The sequence below is a fragment of the Aulonocara sp. 'chitande type north' Nkhata Bay genome, linkage group LG10 (genome assembly GCF_057382095.1).
Source record: "Aulonocara sp. 'chitande type north' Nkhata Bay isolate Kocher_YH1m ecotype deep benthic linkage group LG10, A_spYH_male_GT1.1, whole genome shotgun sequence".
Taxonomy (NCBI): Eukaryota; Metazoa; Chordata; class Actinopteri; order Cichliformes; family Cichlidae; genus Aulonocara; species Aulonocara sp. 'chitande type north' Nkhata Bay.
The window spans coordinates 7,794,770-7,812,700 of record NC_141353.1 but is presented as its reverse complement, the minus strand read 5'-3'; the positions used below and the strand labels follow the sequence as shown (position 1 = coordinate 7,812,700).

The 17,931-nt window shown below is 36.2% G+C and overlaps 2 protein-coding genes across 3 annotated transcripts in view; one reads left to right on the top strand and one right to left on the bottom strand.

Moving 5' to 3' along the window:
* Positions 1-3,012: 3,012 nt before the first annotated feature.
* Positions 3,013-8,664, top strand: LOC147320133 (uncharacterized). Of its 2 annotated transcripts, XM_086307963.1 has the most exons (13): positions 3,015-3,192; positions 3,548-3,585; positions 3,887-3,971; positions 4,071-4,161; positions 4,302-4,390; positions 4,471-4,598; positions 4,693-4,744; positions 5,584-5,681; positions 5,783-5,919; positions 6,003-6,068; positions 6,256-6,302; positions 6,468-6,616; positions 7,335-8,664. In XM_086307963.1, exons 2-13 carry the CDS (start codon positions 3,561-3,563, stop codon positions 7,655-7,657), a joined length of 1,290 nt encoding a protein of 429 aa, XP_086164089.1. In that variant the 5' UTR covers positions 3,015-3,192; positions 3,548-3,560; the 3' UTR covers positions 7,658-8,664. The 2 variants fall into 2 exon arrangements, with proteins under 2 accessions (XP_086164088.1, XP_086164089.1); XM_086307962.1 differs by having other exon boundaries at positions 3,013-3,585.
* The window catches only part of LOC147320132 (uncharacterized), a 39,654-nt gene continuing 29,332 nt past the window's right edge, over positions 7,610-17,931 (bottom strand). The window contains exons 2-3 of the mRNA XM_086307610.1: positions 8,884-8,991; positions 7,610-8,319 (exon numbers count right to left, since the gene is read on the bottom strand). Of these exons, the coding sequence (XP_086163736.1) occupies positions 7,882-8,319; positions 8,884-8,991 (546 nt within the window). The 3' untranslated portion in view covers positions 7,610-7,881. The remainder of the gene's footprint in view (positions 8,320-8,883; positions 8,992-17,931) is intronic.

Below are 17,931 nucleotides of genomic sequence, written 5' to 3'. Positions count from 1 at the left end.
TCCCATTCAAATGCATGTAACAGTGAGAAACGCATTGTCTTGGCGAAATAAAGCGTTTTTGAACAACTTCATATAAATCGCTGTAACTTTTGATAGAAGACTCAGACAAACATGTTTATGGCTTTATCTTATAGAACTCAAGATCCCTGTGCTGGGCAAACAGGTTTTGCAGCCGTTTGAGCTAAGATTTTAAAATTATTCACATAATGAAAACCTATACGTTGTTTCAGGCGAGTTTCCCATTCAAATGCATGTAACAGTGAGAAACGCATTGTCTTGGCGAAATAAAGCGTTTTTGAACAACTTCATATAAATCGCTGTAACTTTTGATAGAAGACTCAGACAAACATGTTTATGGCTTTATCTTATAGAACTCAATATCCCCGTGCTGGGCAAACAGAACAGGTTTTGCAGCCGTTTGAGCTAAGATTTTAAAATTATTCAGATAATGAAAACCTATACTTTGTTTCAGGCGAGTTTCCCATTCAAATGCATGTAACAGTGAGAAACGCATTGTCTTGGCGAAATAAAGCGTTTTTGAACAACTTCATATAAATCGCTGTAACTTTTGATAGAAGACTCAGACAAACATGTTTATGGCTTTATCTTATAGAACTCAATATCCCCGTGCTGGGCAAACAGGTTTTGCAGCCGTTTGAGCTAAGATTTTAAAATTATTCACATAATGAAAACCTATACTTTGTTTCAGGCGAGTTTCCCATTCAAATGCATGTAACAGTGAGAAACGCATTGTCTTGGCAAAATAAAGCGTTTTTGAACAACTTCATATAAATCGCTGTAACTTTTGATAGAAGACTCAGACAAACATGTTTATGGCTTTATCTTATAGAACTCAATATCCCCGTGCTGGGCAAACAGGTTTTGCAGCCGTTTGAGCTAAGATTTTAAAATTATTCACATAATGAAAACCTATACTTTGTTTCAGGCGAGTTTCCCATTCAAATGCATGTAACAGTGAGAAACACACTGTCTTGGCGAAATAAAGCGTTTTTGAACAACTTCATATAAATCGCTGTAACTTTTGATAGAAGACTCAGACAAACATGTTTATGGCTTTATCTTATAGAACTCAATATCCCCGTGCTGGGCAAACAGAACAGGTTTTGCAGCCGTTTGAGCTAAGATTTTAAAATTATTCACATAATGAAAACCTATACTTTGTTTCAGGCGAGTTTCCCATTCAAATGCATGTAACAGTGAGAAACGCATTGTCTTGGCGAAATAAAGCGTTTTTGAACAACTTCATATAAATCGCTGTAACTTTTGATAGAAGACTCAGACAAACATGTTTATGGCTTTATCTTATAGAACTCAATATCCCCGTGCTGGGCAAACAGAACAGGTTTTGCAGCCGTTTGAGCTAAGATTTTAAAATTATTCACATAATGAAAACCTATACTTTGTTTCAGGCGAGTTTCCCATTCAAATGCATGTAACAGTGAGAAACGCATTGTCTTGGCGAAATAAAGCGTTTTTGAACAACTTCATATAAATCGCTGTAACTTTTGATAGAAGACTCAGACAAACATGTTTATGGCTTTATCTTATAGAACTCAATATCCCCGTGCTGGGCAAACAGGTTTTGCAGCCGTTTGAGCTAAGATTTTAAAATTATTCACATAATGAAAACCTATACTTTGTTTCAGGCGAGTTTCCCATTCAAATGCATGTAACAGTGAGAAACGCATTGTCTTGGCGAAATAAAGCGTTTTTGAACAACTTCATATAAATCGCTGTAACTTTTGATAGAAGACTCAGACAAACATGTTTATGGCTTTATCTTATAGAACTCAATATCCCCGTGCTGGGCAAACAGGTTTTGCAGCCGTTTGAGCTAAGATTTTAAAATTATTCACATAATGAAAACCTATACGTTGTTTCAGGCGAGTTTCCCATTCAAATGCATGTAACAGTGAGAAACGCATTGTCTTGGCGAAATAAAGCGTTTTTGAACAACTTCATATAAATCGCTGTAACTTTTGTACGGTGTACATTTTAGGACATCGTCAGGTATCAGACAAAAAATTGTCAGGTGTCAGTTGTCAAAAAAAAAAAAAAGTCAGGTATCAGACAAAAAATTGTCAGGTGTCAGTTGTCAAAAAAAAAATTGTCAGGTATCAGACAAAAAATTGTCAGGTGTCAGTTGTCAAAAAAAAATTGTCAGGTATCAGAAAAAAAATTGTCATGTGTCAGAAAAAAAATTGTCAGGTGTCAGTTGTCAAAAAAAAAAAAGTCAGGTATCAGAAAAAAAATTGTCAGGTGTCAGAAAAAAAATTGTCAGGTGTCAGAAAAAAAATTGTCAGGTGTCAGTTGTCAAAAAAAAAAAAAGTCAGGTATCAGAAAAAAAATTGTCAGGTGTCAGTTGTCAAAAAAAAAAAAAAGTCAGGTATCAGACAAAAAATTGTCAGGTGTCAGTTGTCAAAAAAAATTGTCAGGTATCAGAAAAAAAATTGTCAGGTGTCAGAAAAAAAATTGTCAGGTGTCAGTTGTCAAAAAAAAAAAAGTCAGGTATCAGAAAAAAAATTGTCAGGTGTCAGAAAAAAAATTGTCAGGTGTCAGAAAAAAAATTGTCAGGTGTCAGTTGTCAAAAAAAAAAAAAAGTCAGGTATCAGAAAAAAAATTGTCAGGTGTCAGTTGTCAAAAAAAAAAAAAGTCAGGTATCAGAAAAAAAATTGTCAGGTGTCAGAAAAAAAATTGTCAGGTGTCAGAAAAAAAAATGTCAGGTATCAGAAAAAAAATTGTCAGGTGTCAGTTGTCAAAAAAAAAAAAGTCAGGTATCAGAAAAAAAATTGTCAGGTGTCAGAAAAAAAATTGTCAGGTGTCAGAAAAAAAAATGTCAGGTATCAGAAAAAAAATTGTCAGGTGTCAGACAAAAAATTGTCAGGTGTCAGACAAAAAAATTGTCAGGTGTCAGAAAAAAAATTGTCAGGTGTCAGACAAAAAAATTGTCAGGTGTCAGAAAAAAAATTGTCAGGTGTCAGTTGTCAAAAAAAAAATTGTCAGGTATCAGAACACAAGGTACCAGAGAGAAAATCTTCCTGCAGGTGGCGCTGTTGTCATGTCCCACCCGAATTGATTTCCAAATATGTCATCAACGTGTGACCGTGGGAGAGCGTAAGGTCATTGACCTCACCGGAGTTTTACCGTGGTTCAGGCTCCTAACGACACAAGGTAAGTTTAACTTTTTCTCCCTTTTGTTCATATTTTTGCCACAGTTGTGTTATATTAAGTTGCAGTTATGTTGTGAAAGTTACATATCAGAGACGGAAAGCCAGTTTTGTACGAAACCAAATCAGTACTATTTTTGTCTGGCTAATTCATTCTAGCTAGCGACAGTGGTGAAACGTGATTCAAATTTAAACTGTTCAGTAATTGTTTTGTATACATTTCAGCAAATGGACAAGCTGAAAGCTCACGAGCAGCCTGCATCCTTTCTGTCGCTCTTTTTCTTTATTTCTCTTTTCTATATTGCTACTGTCGGGATATTTTTTGATCCCGATATGTTTTTTTCTGTTGTTGTTTTTAGACTTTGCTGCAATATGTCATCTGACGATGATGAAAGGAGTATCCGACTCTGGCTGGTTCCCATGACTGTACCAAAAATACTTTTTTTTTTTTTATTAAAAAAAGAGCATTAAAAATAAATGACTAAAGTACAACTTATTTATTAACTACTGTTCACCTCTTTCATATCAAAGAAGTGTATTTTTTGCTACACATGTTTTATTTGTGGGCACTGAATAGACGATGCTTTTAGTGTAATTGCCACATAAAAAGATTTAGTACTTTACTGGTTAATTACTTATGTTCAGTGTAAGAGGTGGGTGATCAATTAGACTGTTGTTGTTACACTTAACCTTTCAAGATATGATGATAATAACATTGTTCAACAAAGGCTTAAAACAAAAGGAAATCAGCTGTGCACTGAATTCATATGGGCATAAAATAAGGTAAGTCTGCATTTCAACAGTTTCCGTGACAACTCTCTAAAATGACAAAACATGCAGTTTGCATTTAATATAATGTAAGTCTGTGTTGTCTTTTAACAGTGAGAGGCATCTGAGACGAGTTTTAAAACTTCTAGGGTTGAAGCGAAGATGCCCCCAACGACCTTTTACTGAAATCCACAAAGCTGTGGAGGTAAGCGTTAAAACATCAGTGCAAAAAATATATATTTTCCTGAAGTCTGTGTCATGAGCTATTGTAGAAACAATAAATGTTATTTTCTGTAGTGATTTAAAAAAAACAAACATTCAATTGTCTGTTTGTTTGTTTTTTAGAGTGAGATGAAACAGTGGTCTCCTGAACAAGGAATCAGGGCAATGGTAAAGCGGGTAAGGGATGTCAGAGGAGTGCGGCCTTGTTACAGGTTGGTTAAATAGTGTGTATATGATCAAGTGTTCTCTTGTTTTACTGTTGAGCTCAGAGTAAAATCTATTGTTACTGTAGAGACGATGTTGCTAATATAATGAGGTATATGGATGCAAGTGGTCTTCAGAGGAGATCTCCTGGAAAGAAGAAAATTCCCCGTCGGAATTACATCAGCCGTGGTCCAAATGACACACGGCACATTGATGGTATTTATTTTATCTTTTCAATTAACCTTCCAAACATGTTTTGATGGTACTTCTGTTGAAACAAATTGTAATTATTATTTGTTGTTTCATATAGGCAATGATAAACTGAAGTTCTTTGGAATGTGGATACATTTGGGGATTGATGGGTAGGTTTGAATATGGCATTCGCTACTTAATTTATTATATTCAGTGATAGTACAAAGTTGCTTCAAGATAAGGATGTGCGGTAAACTGAGGTGTTATCTCTCCTGAGTAGTCTAGGGCAGGGATGGGCAAGTCCAGGCCTCGAGGGCCGGTGTCCTGCAGGTTTTAGATGTGTCCTTGATCCACAGCTGATTCAAATGGCTAAATTACCCTCACAACATGTTTTGTTGTTCTCCAGAGGCCTGGTAATGAACTAATCATTTTATTCAAGTGTGTTTACCCAGGGTGATATCTAAAACATGCAGGACACTGGCCCTCGAGGTCTGGATTTGGCCAAGCCTGGTCTAAGGGACCAAGATAAAGTATGAATAGTGAAGGAGGATTCAAGATGGCGGTTTTTAAAAGGCTTATTTCCTGCTAGTCTTAAAGTTCCATTTCAGACTGGCAGTTAATTTCAGGGAGGGCCAAGACCAACACAACAAACAAAACATCCCTGATATAAAGTAAACAGAATTTAACTCCAAAGAAAATAAAATGTACAATTTACGATAACCTACCTAACCAACACATAAACAGGAGAATACAAGGGATTACAAAACAAAAGGCAGCTCTCCCCTCGCGTCAGTCTGAACACAGTCAACAGTCACATTCAATTCCAAAGGCATGTAAGCCTACACAACTATGGCAGTCAAAATGGTCGGAGGAACCAGAAACAACGCCTAGACATAATACAATGGAAAACCAGCATACTCTTGGGGAATGTAACAAAAACCAAACATAGTGCCAAAACATGATTAAATCATATGTACAAGTGGCCACTTTTCTGTTTCTTTCTTTTCAGATTTTCCAGGAAGGTTCTATGGCTAAAGGTGGGCACATCCAACCGCAAGCAAAACTTTGTGGCCAGATACTTCTTTGAGGCTGTTCAAGAACAGGGTGGTATGCAATATACTAAAAAATGGGGGGTTAAAAAAGATTACATTTTGTTAATAAATTTATTTTTTCATCATTCACTAATTATCTTCAGTTTGTGTCTTTAGGCTGTCCTCAAATGATTCGGGGGGACAGAGGAAAGGAGAACCTTGTTGTGGGTCAAATGCAGATGGCATTTCACATGCGAGATCTTGGGAATCAGGCATGGAGGTGCTTCAGAATGGGGACATCAGTGCACAACCAGGTATGTCTTTAAGCTGGTAAATGACTATTTCTAAAGTAACAACCTGACAACAAAACTGATAATGTCATGTTTCTGTTGTTTAGAGAGCTGAATGTTTCAACAGTATTTTAAAGCGGACATGGATTAAGAAATGGCTGACAACATTTGAGGTAAAGCAAATCTTTCACCTGTAAAACCTATTAACAAAGAGTAGCCATCCAAATTTCGTTAAACATACGATGGATTAGTTTATCTGAAAACACAAGGCCAGAATCTGTGTTTATGTACATCTGTACCTTTTCACTAATGAAATTCTCACCTTCACAACTTATGTCTTTTTCAAAACAACATGCGTAGGCCATGATGGAGTCTGGGATCCTTGAACTGGACAATCCTGTGCACATGTAAGTCAATATTTTTAGACATGAAAAATAATCAAGCAGCAGTATGAAAGTATGTGGTCTAGGAATGCCTTTGTTTTTTGAGTACTGATTAAAATTTAGCTTTTACTTATTCTACCTCAAAGAAGCAGATGAACATATTAATTTTTTAATTCTCCTTTTTCATAGCAACTGCTTGCAGTACTCACACTTGCCACTGCTTCAAAGAGACTTAAAAACGGAGCAAACAGTTTGGAACACCCATGACATCCGCAAGCAACGCAATGCACCTGGTCCATTTGGGAAACCCGACCTTCTGTTTACCTCACCACCTCCTGGTATGTCATTTGAAAGCCTGTGGGGTTTTATTTTTTTGTTTGTTTTTTAACTTTCATTAGTTTACTTTTACTTTGATATAGCACTCTTCACAGGATAAAAACCACAAAGTGGCTTCACAATAATATAAAACAGATAAACATAAAACAGCACAATCGAACATACAGAATAAATGCAATCAAGGAAACGTAATGATGGAGGCAGAGCATTCCATGACCTGGGAGCCACCGCTTTGGAAGATCTCTTGCCTCTGGTCTTCTGGTGGGACTACTAACAGCCATTGATTAGATGATCACAGGCTGGGAGAGGGAGCGTGGGGTTCTATAAGATCAGAAATTAAGGCAGGAGCTTCACGATTCGGAGCATTGAAAGTCATTACTAAAATTTTAAAATGAATTTTCTAAAATATACTGGAAGCCAGTGTAATGAGCGTAAAACTGTTATAATGTGCTTTCTCTTTTGTGTCTTCCGAAGAAGCCTACTTGTAGTACAATAAGAGATTTCTGAATTTCTACTGTCAATACTAAAATGGCTTCATATTGACACCTTTAACTAAAAATTTATCTAAATGTTTGAGTGATATTTCCATCTTTAAGTTTCTGTAATAACATCTGTAAACACTGACTGCTTCTTATACAGGTTCTAGAACAGCTTTGTCATTATTCATTTATTTTTAACATTCAAAGTGAACATCTTTTCAATATTGTCTTTCATTCGCAGGATATGGCAATGTGCTGCACATTGTTGACCCAGACTTTTTAGACTATGCCAAGCAATTAATCTGTGAGAGGGAAGAGCCTTCACTGGTAGCAAACCAGGAATTCAGAGACATGTGCCAGAACATTTTAGAAAACAGCCAGTTTCCCTGCACACCTGATGGTTGCCTTGCTGCATACCTCATGCTAGTCCAAGAGCTCACAACTGTCATGAACAGAAATGCAGTTCCTACACTTTCTACGTTTGCCGAGGCAAATGACATATACATCTTTCTGAAGAGAGAGAGGATGGAAGGTGCACCAGTAAACATTTCCAATGACCAATAAAATCATACAACAGTGTTTGTTAACATTTATTTATCCTTGTTTAAAATCAACAGGTAATTTGAAAACTGTCTGACCAACAAAATGTACAATAAAATGTTGAAATACAATTGACAAGGTGCCATCTTTCATAATGATTCAGTGTTTCATTTACCACAACTTTTGTTAACAATAATGTAGAACATAATTCACATTGAAAGACTTTTGAACTGCAGACTGTAGCAACATTACCACTTGTAGCCATATCGGCTCGTAAGATCAAGGCCTGACTTGAGAAACTTAACAACATCAGATGCGGAAGGCCTTGAGTCTGGGTCATAGCTCACCAAACCACCAAGAAAACTGTTTTTGTCACTGAGATGTGATAGGGCATGTGGTGGGGTTTTGGTGGCCATTAGTGCAGCCAGTTCTCTTTGTTTTTTAACCATCCACGGAGCGGAACCCGTCAGGATCTCCAGATATGTGGCTCCGAGGGACCACATGTCTGTCTGGAACGAGGCCTCTTCAAACATCAGTATGCATTCAGGGGCCATGTAAAGATATGTGCCACCAGCTGGACCAGTAGCCTGGGCAGTGAACTTACTCCCTTGACGAAGCATCACAGTGTCTCTTATGTTTGCCATGCCCCAGTCTGTCAGGACTGCCTTCTTAGAAGGGTGGTGAACCTATAAGGTATACATATGAGAACTTACCAGGTTGTCTAAAATTTCACAAATGTTATCAAAAATGTCATTCCAAAGACCACAGCTCATAATTGGGGAAAAAAAAAACCCTCAAAGCTTTTAGCACCCAGATCACCCAATCACTGCAGATTTATTCTGAGATTGTTTATTATACCCAACATTAAAATTAACAGATTGGTTAATGATCCAACCCGGTTTTATAGTCCTGTGCATTTTTTAATCCCCATTCCACTTAAGCAAGTGGTACAGACTAATAAAATAATAGAAACTTTCAGTTTGTAAAGCCTAAACTTACAACATGTTTGGGAATTTTGTAGGTGTGCAAGAACCAACATATTAAAGAAAAATTGGACTATTAAAGAAACAATGTAAGGCTTCTTACTTTAAAAAAAAAAATCCTTTATATGAATATGCCAGAAAAGTTTCTCATTGTTCAAATGTAGTGTTTAATAGACTGAAGAGAATAAAGTTAAATAAATAATATACTATTTTTATTTTGATCTTCAAAAACAAAGTGGAGAAAAAGAAAAATACAATATGGCTTACCATGACATTTGCTGGCTTTATATCCTGGTGAATGATTCTCTGTGCATGGATGTACTCTACTGCCATGGATAAGTCCAGTGATATGAAACCGGCATCATCCCCTTCAAGCTATCAAGACAATATATAATATTAATAAAACAATGCATAGCCAGGTGTGACAATCTAACATGTCTACCACTGGAAATGTATTACTTCAAATAGGATTAGTATTCAAATGCAACTGCTCGTAAGCTTTCAGCTTGTCCATTTGCTGAAATGTATACAAAACAATTACTGAACAGTTTAAATTTGAATCACGTTTCACCACTGTCGCTAGCTAGAATGAATTAGCCAGACAAAAATAGTACTGATTTGGTTTCGTACAAAACTGGCTTTCCGTCTCTGATATGTAACTTTCACAACATAACTGCAACTTAATATAACACAACTGTGGCAAAAATATGAACAAAAGGGAGAAAAAGTTAAACTTACCTTGTGTCGTTAGGAGCCTGAACCACGGTAAAACTCCGGTGAGGTCAATGACCTTACGCTCTCCCACGGTCACACGTTGATGACATATTTGGAAATCAATTCGGGTGGGACATGACAACAGCGCCACCTGCAGGAAGATTTTCTCTCTGGTACCTTGTGTTCTGACACCTGACAACTTTTTTTCTGACACCTGACAATTTTTTTTCTGACACCTGACAACTTTTTTTCTGACACCTGACAATTTTTTTTCTGACACCTGACAACTTTTTTTCTGACACCTGACAACTTTTTTTCTGACACCTGACAATTTTTTTTCTGATACCTGACTTTTTTTTTTTTGACAACTGACACCTGACAATTTTTTTTCTGACACCTGACAATTTTTTGTCTGATACCTGACTTTTTTTTTTTTGACAACTGACACCTGACAATTTTTTTTCTGACACCTGACAATTTTTTTTCTGATACCTGACAATTTTTTTTTTGACAACTGACACCTGACAATTTTTTGTCTGATACCTGACGATGTCCTAAAATGTACACCGTACTTTTGATAGAAGACTCAGACAAACATGTTTATGGCTTTATCTTATAGAACTCAATATCCCCGTGCTGGGCAAACAGGTTTTGCAGCCGTTTGAGCTAAGATTTTAAAATTATTCACATAATGAAAACCTATACGTTGTTTCAGGCGAGTTTCCCATTCAAATGCATGTAACAGTGAGAAACGCATTGTCTTGGCGAAATAAAGCGTTTTTGAACAACTTCATATAAATCGCTGTAACTTTTGATAGAAGACTCAGACAAACATGTTTATGGCTTTATCTTATAGAACTCAATATCCCCGTGCTGGGCAAACAGGTTTTGCAGCCGTTTGAGCTAAGATTTTAAAATTATTCACATAATGAAAACCTATACTTTGTTTCAGGCGAGTTTCCCATTCAAATGCATGTAACAGTGAGAAACGCATTGTCTTGGCGAAATAAAGCGTTTTTGAACAACTTCATATAAATCGCTGTAACTTTTGATAGAAGACTCAGACAAACATGTTTATGGCTTTATCTTATAGAACTCAAGATCCCTGTGCTGGGCAAACAGGTTTTGCAGCCGTTTGAGCTAAGATTTTAAAATTATTCACATAATGAAAACCTATACGTTGTTTCAGGCGAGTTTCCCATTCAAATGCATGTAACAGTGAGAAACGCATTGTCTTGGCGAAATAAAGCGTTTTTGAACAACTTCATATAAATCGCTGTAACTTTTGATAGAAGACTCAGACAAACATGTTTATGGCTTTATCTTATAGAACTCAATATCCCCGTGCTGGGCAAACAGAACAGGTTTTGCAGCCGTTTGAGCTAAGATTTTAAAATTATTCAGATAATGAAAACCTATACTTTGTTTCAGGCGAGTTTCCCATTCAAATGCATGTAACAGTGAGAAACGCATTGTCTTGGCAAAATAAAGCGTTTTTGAACAACTTCATATAAATCGCTGTAACTTTTGATAGAAGACTCAGACAAACATGTTTATGGCTTTATCTTATAGAACTCAATATCCCCGTGCTGGGCAAACAGAACAGGTTTTGCAGCCGTTTGAGCTAAGATTTTAAAATTATTCACATAATGAAAACCTATACTTTGTTTCAGGCGAGTTTCCCATTCAAATGCATGTAACAGTGAGAAACGCATTGTCTTGGCGAAATAAAGCGTTTTTGAACAACTTCATATAAATCGCTGTAACTTTTGATAGAAGACTCAGACAAACATGTTTATGGCTTTATCTTATAGAACTCAATATCCCGTGCTGGGCAAACAGGTTTTGCAGCCGTTTGAGCTAAGATTTTAAAATTATTCACATAATGAAAACCTATACGTTGTTTCAGGCGAGTTTCCCATTCAAATGCATGTAACAGTGAGAAACACACTGTCTTGGCGAAATAAAGCGTTTTTGAACAACTTCATATAAATCGCTGTAACTTTTGATAGAAGACTCAGACAAACATGTTTATGGCTTTATCTTATAGAACTCAAGGTCTCCGTGCTGGGAAAACAGGTTTTGCAGCTGTTTGAGCTAAGATTTTAAAATTATTCAGATAATGAAAACCTATACTTTGTTTCAGGCGAGTTTCCCATTCAAATGCATGTAACAGTGAGAAACGCATGGTCTTGGCGAAATAAAGCGTTTTTGAACAACTTCATATAAATCGCTGTAACTTTTGATAGAAGACTCAGACAAACATGTTTATGGCTTTATCTTATAGAACTCAATATCCCCGTGCTGGGCAAACAGGTTTTGCAGCCGTTTGAGCTAAGATTTTAAAATTATTCACATAATGAAAACCTATACGTTGTTTCAGGCGAGTTTCCCATTCAAATGCATGTAACAGTGAGAAACGCATGGTCTTGGCGAAATAAAGCGTTTTTGAACAACTTCATATAAATCGCTGTAACTTTTGATAGAAGACTCAGACAAACATGTTTATGGCTTTATCTTATAGAACTCAATATCCCCGTGCTGGGCAAACAGAACAGGTTTTGCAGCCGTTTGAGCTAAGATTTTAAAATTATTCACATAATGAAAACCTATACTTTGTTTCAGGCGAGTTTCCCATTCAAATGCATGTAACAGTGAGAAACGCATTGTCTTGGCGAAATAAAGCGTTTTTGAACAACTTCATATAAATCGCTGTAACTTTTGATAGAAGACTCAGACAAACATGTTTATGGCTTTATCTTATAGAACTCAATATCCCCGTGCTGGGCAAACAGGTTTTGCAGCCGTTTGAGCTAAGATTTTAAAATTATTCACATAATGAAAACCTATACGTTGTTTCAGGCGAGTTTCCCATTCAAATGCATGTAACAGTGAGAAACGCATTGTCTTGGCGAAATAAAGCGTTTTTGAACAACTTCATATAAATCGCTGTAACTTTTGATAGAAGACTCAGACAAACATGTTTATGGCTTTATCTTATAGAACTCAATATCCCCGTGCTGGGCAAACAGGTTTTGCAGCCGTTTGAGCTAAGATTTTAAAATTATTCACATAATGAAAACCTATACTTTGTTTCAGGCGAGTTTCCCATTCAAATGCATGTAACAGTGAGAAACGCATTGTCTTGGCGAAATAAAGCGTTTTTGAACAACTTCATATAAATCGCTGTAACTTTTGATAGAAGACTCAGACAAACATGTTTATGGCTTTATCTTATAGAACTCAAGATCCCTGTGCTGGGCAAACAGGTTTTGCAGCCGTTTGAGCTAAGATTTTAAAATTATTCACATAATGAAAACCTATACGTTGTTTCAGGCGAGTTTCCCATTCAAATGCATGTAACAGTGAGAAACGCATTGTCTTGGCGAAATAAAGCGTTTTTGAACAACTTCATATAAATCGCTGTAACTTTTGATAGAAGACTCAGACAAACATGTTTATGGCTTTATCTTATAGAACTCAATATCCCTGTGCTGGGCAAACAGGTTTTGCAGCCGTTTGAGCTAAGATTTTAAAATTATTCAGATAATGAAAACCTATACTTTGTTTCAGGCGAGTTTCCCATTCAAATGCATGTAACAGTGAGAAACGCATTGTCTTGGCGAAATAAAGCGTTTTTGAACAACTTCATATAAATCGCTGTAACTTTTGATAGAAGACTCAGACAAACATGTTTATGGCTTTATCTTATAGAACTCAATATCCCTGTGCTGGGCAAACAGGTTTTGCAGCCGTTTGAGCTAAGATTTTAAAATTATTCACATAATGAAAACCTATACTTTGTTTCAGGCGAGTTTCCCATTCAAATGCATGTAACAGTGAGAAACGCATTGTCTTGGCGAAATAAAGCGTTTTTGAACAACTTCATATAAATCGCTGTAACTTTTGATAGAAGACTCAGACAAACATGTTTATGGCTTTATCTTATAGAACTCAATATCCCCGTGCTTGGGCAAACAGGTTTTGCAGCCGTTTGAGCTAAGATTTTAAAATTATTCACATAATGAAAACCTATACTTTGTTTCAGGCGAGTTTCCCATTCAAATGCATGTAACAGTGAGAAACACACTGTCTTGGCGAAATAAAGCGTTTTTGAACAACTTCATATAAATCGCTGTAACTTTTGATAGAAGACTCAGACAAACATGTTCATGGCTTTATCTTATAGAACTCAATATCCCCGTGCTGGGCAAACAGAACAGGTTTTGCAGCCGTTTGAGCTAAGATTTTAAAATTATTCACATAATGAAAACCTATACTTTGTTTCAGGCGAGTTTCCCATTCAAATGCATGTAACAGTGAGAAACGCACTGTCTTGGCGAAAGAAAGCGTTTTTGTACAACTTCATAGAAATAGCTGTAACTTTTGATAGAAGACTCAGACAAACATGTTTATGGCTTTATCTTATAGAACTCAAGGTCCCCGTGCTGGGAAAACAGGTTTTGCAGCCGTTTGAGCTAAGATTTTAAAATTATTCACATAATGAAAACCTATACTTTGTTTCAGGCGAGTTTCCCATTCAAATGCATGTAACAGTGAGAAACGCATTGTCTTGGCGAAATAAAGTTTTTTTTGAACAACTTCATATAAATCGCTGTAACTTTTGATAGAAGACTCAGACAAACATGTTTATGGCTTTATCTTATAGAACTCAATATCCCCGTGCTTGGGCAAACAGGTTTTGCAGCCGTTTGAGCTAAGATTTTAAAATTATTCACACAATGAAAACCTATACTTTGTCTCAGGCGAGTTTCCCATTCAAATGCATGTAACAGTGAGAAACGCATTGTCTTGGCGAAATAAAGTTTTTTTTGAACAACTTCATATAAATTGCTGTAACTTTTGATAGAAGACTCAGACAAACATGTTTATGGCTTTATCTTATAGAACTCAATATCCCCGTGCTGGGCAAACAGAACAGGTTTTGCAGCCGTTTGAGCTAAGATTTTAAAATTATTCACATAATGAAAACCTATACTTTGTTTCAGGCGAGTTTCCCATTCAAATGCATGTAACAGTGAGAAACGCATTGTCTTGGCGAAATAAAGTTTTTTTTGAACAACTTCATATAAATCGCTGTAACTTTTGATAGAAGACTCAGACAAACATGTTTATGGCTTTATCTTATAGAACTCAATATCCCCGTGCTGGGCAAACAGGTTTTGCAGCCGTTTGAGCTAAGATTTTAAAATTATTCACATAATGAAAACCTATACTTTGTTTCAGGCGAGTTTCCCATTCAAATGCATGTAACAGTGAGAAACGCATTGTCTTGGCGAAATAAAGCGTTTTTGAACAACTTCATATAAATCGCTGTAACTTTTGATAGAAGACTCAGACAAACATGTTTATGGCTTTATCTTATAGAACTCAATATCCCCGTGCTTGGGCAAACAGGTTTTGCAGCCGTTTGAGCTAAGATATTAAAATTATTCACATAATGAAAACCTACACTTTGTTTCAGGCGAGTTTCCCATTCAAATGCATGTAACAGTGAGAAACGCATTGTCTTGGCGAAATAAAGTTTTTTTTGAACAACTTCATATAAATCGCTGTAACTTTTGATAGAAGACTCAGACAAACATGTTTATGGCTTTATCTTATAGAACTCAATATCCCCGTGCTGGGCAAACAGAACAGGTTTTGCAGCCGTTGGAGCTAAGATTTTAAAATTATTCACATAATGAAAACCTATACTTTGTCTCAGGCGAGTTTCCCATTCAAATGCATGTAACAGTGAGAAACGCATTGTCTTGACGAAATAAAGTTTTTTTTGAACAACTTCATATAAATTGCTGTAACTTTTGATAGAAGACTCAGACAAACATGTTTATGGCTTTATCTTATAGAACTCAATATCCCCGTGCTGGGCAAACAGAACAGGTTTTGCAGCCGTTTGAGCTAAGATTTTAAAATTATTCACATAATGAAAACCTATACTTTGTTTCAGGCGAGTTTCCCATTCAAATGCATGTAACAGTGAGAAACGCATTGTCTTGGCGAAATAAAGTTTTTTTTTGAACAACTTCATATAAATCGCTGTAACTTTTGATAGAAGACTCAGACAAACATGTTTATGGCTTTATCTTATAGAACTCAATATCCCCGTGCTGGGCAAACAGGTTTTGCAGCCGTTTGAGCTAAGATTTTAAAATTATTCACATAATGAAAACCTATACTTTGTTTCAGGCGAGTTTCCCATTCAAATGCATGTAACAGTGAGAAACGCATTGTCTTGGCTAAATAAAGCGTTTTTGTACAACTTCATAGAAATAGCTGTAACTTTTGATAGAAGACTCAGACAAACATGTTTATGGCTTTATCTTATAGAACTCAATATCCCCGTGCTGGGCAAACAGGTTTTGCAGCCGTTTGAGCTAAGATTTTAAAATTATTCACATAATGAAAACCTATACTTTGTTTCAGGCGAGTTTCCCATTCAAATGCATGTAACAGTGAGAAACGCATTGTCTTGGCGAAATAAAGCGTTTTTGAACAACTTCATATAAATCGCTGTAACTTTTGATAGAAGACTCAGACAAACATGTTTATGGCTTTATCTTATAGAACTCAATATCCCCGTGCTGGGCAAACAGGTTTTGCAGCCGTTTGAGCTAAGATTTTAAAATTATTCACATAATGAAAACCTATACGTTGTTTCAGGCGAGTTTCCCATTCAAATGCATGTAACAGTGAGAAACGCATTGTCTTGGCGAAATAAAGCGTTTTTGAACAACTTCATATAAATCGCTGTAACTTTTGATAGAAGACTCAGACAAACATGTTTATGGCTTTATCTTATAGAACTCAATATCCCCGTGCTGGGCAAACAGGTTTTGCAGCCGTTTGAGCTAAGATTTTAAAATTATTCACATAATGAAAACCTATACTTTGTTTCAGGCGAGTTTCCCATTCAAATGCATGTAACAGTGAGAAACGCATTGTCTTGGCGAAATAAAGCGTTTTTGAACAACTTCATATAAATCGCTGTAACTTTTGATAGAAGACTCAGACAAACATGTTTATGGCTTTATCTTATAGAACTCAAGATCCCTGTGCTGGGCAAACAGGTTTTGCAGCCGTTTGAGCTAAGATTTTAAAATTATTCACATAATGAAAACCTATACGTTGTTTCAGGCGAGTTTCCCATTCAAATGCATGTAACAGTGAGAAACGCATTGTCTTGGCGAAATAAAGCGTTTTTGAACAACTTCATATAAATCGCTGTAACTTTTGATAGAAGACTCAGACAAACATGTTTATGGCTTTATCTTATAGAACTCAATATCCCTGTGCTGGGCAAACAGGTTTTGCAGCCGTTTGAGCTAAGATTTTAAAATTATTCAGATAATGAAAACCTATACTTTGTTTCAGGCGAGTTTCCCATTCAAATGCATGTAACAGTGAGAAACGCATTGTCTTGGCGAAATAAAGCGTTTTTGAACAACTTCATATAAATCGCTGTAACTTTTGATAGAAGACTCAGACAAACATGTTTATGGCTTTATCTTATAGAACTCAATATCCCTGTGCTGGGCAAACAGGTTTTGCAGCCGTTTGAGCTAAGATTTTAAAATTATTCACATAATGAAAACCTATACTTTGTTTCAGGCGAGTTTCCCATTCAAATGCATGTAACAGTGAGAAACACACTGTCTTGGCGAAATAAAGCGTTTTTGAACAACTTCATATAAATCGCTGTAACTTTTGATAGAAGACTCAGACAAACATGTTTATGGCTTTATCTTATAGAACTCAATATCCCCGTGCTTGGGCAAACAGGTTTTGCAGCCGTTTGAGCTAAGATTTTAAAATTATTCACATAATGAAAACCTATACTTTGTTTCAGGCGAGTTTCCCATTCAAATGCATGTAACAGTGAGAAACACACTGTCTTGGCGAAATAAAGCGTTTTTGAACAACTTCATATAAATCGCTGTAACTTTTGATAGAAGACTCAGACAAACATGTTCATGGCTTTATCTTATAGAACTCAATATCCCCGTGCTGGGCAAACAGAACAGGTTTTGCAGCCGTTTGAGCTAAGATTTTAAAATTATTCACATAATGAAAACCTATACTTTGTTTCAGGCGAGTTTCCCATTCAAATGCATGTAACAGTGAGAAACGCACTGTCTTGGCGAAAGAAAGCGTTTTTGTACAACTTCATAGAAATAGCTGTAACTTTTGATAGAAGACTCAGACAAACATGTTTATGGCTTTATCTTATAGAACTCAAGGTCCCCGTGCTGGGAAAACAGGTTTTGCAGCCGTTTGAGCTAAGATTTTAAAATTATTCACATAATGAAAACCTATACTTTGTTTCAGGCGAGTTTCCCATTCAAATGCATGTAACAGTGAGAAACGCATTGTCTTGGCGAAATAAAGTTTTTTTTGAACAACTTCATATAAATCGCTGTAACTTTTGATAGAAGACTCAGACAAACATGTTTATGGCTTTATCTTATAGAACTCAATATCCCCGTGCTTGGGCAAACAGGTTTTGCAGCCGTTTGAGCTAAGATTTTAAAATTATTCACACAATGAAAACCTATACTTTGTCTCAGGCGAGTTTCCCAT